Genomic DNA, 4,144 nt, shown 5'->3' with positions numbered 1-4,144 from the left:
CAATCCACCACTGATTGCCTGTTGCCGATGCTTTGGCAAAGAAATCTTGGGTTGGGCTAGAACTAGAACGTCAGGTTTGGGTTGAAGACTTACCTGGGGACATTATCCCCCTTGCTCTGTTTGATTAGTTTTCTTATGTTTTAATAAAAGCATCATTCTGTCTCATAGACTGGTTTCTCAAAAAAAAAAGAAAAAAAAAATCTCAAAAAAAAATCAGTAGAAACACTTACAAACTGCAAGACTATCTAATATGTATTAAGCCTCATCTTTATTTTTTTTAGCTCTCCTCACTACCTCCTTAAATGTATCATCCTCTCACAAGTCAATGTCCCCTCAAGATCTCCAATAATTCGAGCTATCTGAACCTCAAGGCCCCTTTGAACTTCCTGGAAGAGAGTTCTGACACTATCAGCAAAGCGTTTCATGTCAAAGCTGGCAATATTATTTATTTCTTCAGTGACCCCAATAAATCCAGAAGCAATCTTGGATTGAATTTCCACCCATTTCTGTCCTGTTGCAACTATATGTCTCTGCAGCTGAAATGTTTCGTCTAGGAATTTTTGTAGTGCTTTAGTTTCTTCCTTTGGTCTTGCTGTACTAGAATGTCCACCACTCGCAGTTAGATTATGCTTATGCTGAAAAATATAAATAAGAAACCATACGTAAATGACTACATTTTTAAACTGCCAAAAGAGAGGCCAATGAGAATGTCATATAGTGTGTTAGGCCCTAATTGAAGCCAAACAGAAGCACCGATATTTAAAAGAGATGGTTGAAATTTTGCAACTATCAAAGTGTTGAGAACACTGAATTGCCAAAAGTCAATTTTATTGTCATAGTTTTTTGAACTTTACTGAATTAATCCAAGCTTACTATGCGTTTGGAAAGGTCATCTGCCTTCTCTTGAAAGGACTAGTACCTGCCAACTTGTTTATTCAGCAAAGACATCAATGCAAGGAAACTCTTGATCCCAATTTGCCCATTATCATTGCTTTCTGTATCTTCTAGGCTTTCTTGCTTCCCTGTCAGTCTCTCAAGCATTAGAAGTTGCTGCTTCAGCCTTTTGATCTTATAAGAAACTTGAAGAGCATGAAGATCCATCCTCCAAGGAAAATTGTTTGTCTTATTCAAGGGCTGAACAGATGATGCCAGGTTTTCAGTAACATCAATATCCACTGGACTTGTTCTTCCCTCTTTTACAGGACCCTCATTGGCAATTTCCTTATCATCTTCTAACTCTTTTTCAGGAGAATGGGCTATTAAACCTACATCCTTGGACTGGTTAAAGGATGAGTTTCCTTCTTCTTTCTCAGCATCTTCCTCTTGACACAAATCCTCCGAATTTGGAGTCCTTGTTTCTTGCTCTCTCTCATTCTGTTTTCTCTTATTGATAACTTCAGAGCCAATGGCCTTATGGGCTATTAATGGACTATGTACAGAACAATTTAAATTAGTATTTTGGTAATTTAGGGCCTTCAATTGTGATGCTAGTTGCTCTTTTAAGGAAGTTAATTCTTCTTCTCTCTCCAATAACAAGGCTTCCAATTTCATATTATCATGTCTGAGCTGTGACATATCCTCATTCATTCCCTCAATATGGGACTGCAGCCGCTTTAATTCTAGTTCCATGCTCATCAACTGCCAACGAAATGTTTCTAATTTCTCATCTTTGATTCTCATTTGTTTTGCAAAAGCATCTAGTTCTAAGTGATGCCTTTGCTCAATTAAAGTTGCATACTTCTCAGCTTCTGACAGTACCCAACTTTCCAATTGCTTAACATCAGCTGTCATAGCTTAAAAAGCAAGAAAAGGGAAGGTATTAAGAAAATAAGAATCTAGAATTTTATACATAATCAGGAATTAAAGCATTTTGACTGGATTTTATAAAGGAAAATAAAATCAAGAATATATGTGTGCGTGCACACATGTGTATTAGAGTTCGCTATTGATAATGTTGGTTAAAGCTAAGAGTTCATATATGTTAAATCCTAATGAAAATTGGGAAATTTGTTCTTACCCAATGCCTCATTTCCTTCCAGTGAGTAGCAGTCAGAGATTGGAGAAAGTTCTGGCTCCCTTCTGTCCTTTTTAAGTCCAATATGCCCATACTCAAGAACAAGATCAATTGGCTGTGATCTTGTGTTTCCATTGTATGATGATCCTGTTGCATGCTGATGCACCCCTCTTGCCCCTGCGTAAAAGTCCAATTTTGAATTTACTTGGTTAGTCAACATACTTCTTAATGAATGCCTCTCATGTCTAGACTCTGATACTGCCCTCCACCTTTCAGTTTCTATTTCAGCTTGCTTTCTCTTAGCCTTTGATAGTTTAACCTCCTTTAAAAGCAAGTGTTTCTCTGTTGTATCCAGCTTGTTCTTCCTAAGCATTGCTGACATAATTTTTTCTTTTTGCTCCAAATCCTTATGCATTTTTACCATCTCCATTGATAGTTTTTGAACCATCAAGTCTGCCTCCTCCTTTTGCTCTAATACTACTCCAAGTTCTTGTTTTGTAGCTTCAATTTTCCTAAGTGTGCAGCCCATTCCAGCTTCAAGTTGCCGTTGGTTTGTCACAACTTCAATGAAGGCAGATTTGTGCTTCCATAGCTCAGAAGAATGCTCTTGGGCTTCAAGCGTTGCAGTTTCTCTCAATTCTTTGATGACATTTTCAGCTTCTTTTAGCTTTTCTTCTAATTCACTCTTATTCTGCCTCTCACAACTTTCTCAGTGGCTCTTGCATCTTCACGTCTCAGTTTTTTCAACTCTTCCGTCTCTCTCTCAACAGTTTCAAGTTTATAGGGAAGCTCACACTTTCCTTCCCTGGCTCCTTCTCTCTGGACCTTCCACACAAGCAACCCCAGCACCTGGGCACTTCCTCGCTGCAATTTAGTGAATTTTATTTTTAATTGAAAGGGAGATTGAATTTCGTGAGTTGCACTACCCTTGTTTATGTGAGTTGCCCTGCATGTTTTTAGATATCAATTTATGTTGTTTGATTGGTGAGGATGCTAAGATGCATATATATGAAAAGAGCAAAACTTAGATACAGTACCTTAGGTACCCTTTTTAAAATTAAAACACCTGTCCACAAGTTGCTGTAAGAAAGTGAAGTTCTGGTAATGCCAAGGATTATTTATTGAAGTTCTTACCTTGCGGCTAGCTAGTATATTACTTCATTTAGGTAGTAAGTGGAGACATAAATACGTATTTGATTGTTCTAACTAGCATTCTGCATTTACTGTCTCCCTTAAGGAGCTTTTAACAGCATTATGTGAAGGCCAATGTATGCGAAGAACATAAATATTTGTACATATCTGCTTGCTTCTTAGTGCCACCTTTTGACTATTTTTGTTAATATTTCTCATTTTGCCTTGGTTCTGACTTGTGCATAGGCAGACAGATTGGCAAAGTTTGCCACTTTAGGATTTATGAGGGATGCATTTCAAGCGTCTTGAGACATAAAGTGATTTGCAGCTCAACCATTTCAAACGGCAGAAAGACGTGTTAGATTGAATAGGCAGTAGGACTTATGATGTTGAATACATTCAAATTATTTTGTACAGTTGCAAGTTATTTAAAAATTGCACAATAAGCATTGTATTTAATTAGTGAATTCTGTTTTTACTTTAGTGTACTATCTTTTGCAATATGCCATGTGATATTTGTAATGTGAGTTTACAATAATAAAACACTGTTTACTTCATTTTATTATCAAAACTAAGGTTTTTTTTTTTTTTTTTTTTTTTTTTTTGGAGTTATAAGTGTGGCATTTAAGCCATTTCATTTGAATTTATTGTGAGTTTTGGCTCTATGTTCACCACAGGTTGCCTCATCCTTTATAAAAAGAGTCCACCAACCTTCATTTACCTGCACTTAAAGAAAATAGTGGGAACTAAGAGCTATGTGTATAGATTTTTTTGCAGTATGTTTTTGTGGAAGTGAATATTTGTGTATATGAGAATAATTTTCTGTGATGTGAAATGATATTGTTAGTTTAGTATTGGCTAGACATGTTGTTAAGCTGAGAAATATATCGGTGCAAATTTTACTTGGTGAATGAAAAAATCAATGCTTTCTTTCAAGTTTCTGACATCCAAAATACCAAAGTAGGTACTATTTTTCCAAGCAGGTCTTGCATGAAGTGG

At 36.4% G+C, this 4,144-nt stretch overlaps 1 protein-coding gene across 1 annotated transcript; it reads right to left on the bottom strand.

Moving 5' to 3' along the window:
* Window positions 1–290: 290 nt before the first annotated feature.
* Window positions 291–2,543, bottom strand: LOC126728255 (uncharacterized). The gene is made up of 4 exons (XM_050434109.1): window positions 2,018–2,543; window positions 920–1,793; window positions 746–806; window positions 291–635 (listed from the first exon to the last, which is right to left on the bottom strand). The coding sequence occupies exons 1-4, from the start codon at window positions 2,541–2,543 to the stop codon at window positions 291–293; spliced, it is 1,806 nt and encodes a 601-aa protein (XP_050290066.1).
* Between the last annotated feature and the right edge of the window lie 1,601 nt (window positions 2,544–4,144).

This window comes from Quercus robur, chromosome 5 (genome assembly GCF_932294415.1).
Source record: "Quercus robur chromosome 5, dhQueRobu3.1, whole genome shotgun sequence".
Classification (NCBI taxonomy): domain Eukaryota; kingdom Viridiplantae; phylum Streptophyta; class Magnoliopsida; order Fagales; family Fagaceae; genus Quercus; species Quercus robur.
Note: the sequence above shows the minus strand (reverse complement) of the source record. Positions and strands in the feature narration are given on the sequence as shown.

Bases quoted from the DNA above. Each gene is read 5' to 3' on its own strand.
- LOC126728255 (XM_050434109.1), bottom strand. From the start codon at position 2,543: ATGGGCTGCACACTTAGGAAAATTGAAGCTACAAAACAAGAACTTGGA. The intron at 807-919 runs GTACTAGTCCTT...TTGGCAATTCAG, and splicing joins CTGAATAAACAAGTTGGCAG to TGTTCTCAACACTTTGATAG. The intron at 636-745 runs GTTTGGCTTCAA...TATATTTTTCAG, and splicing joins TTTTAAATATCGGTGCTTCT to CATAAGCATAATCTAACTGC.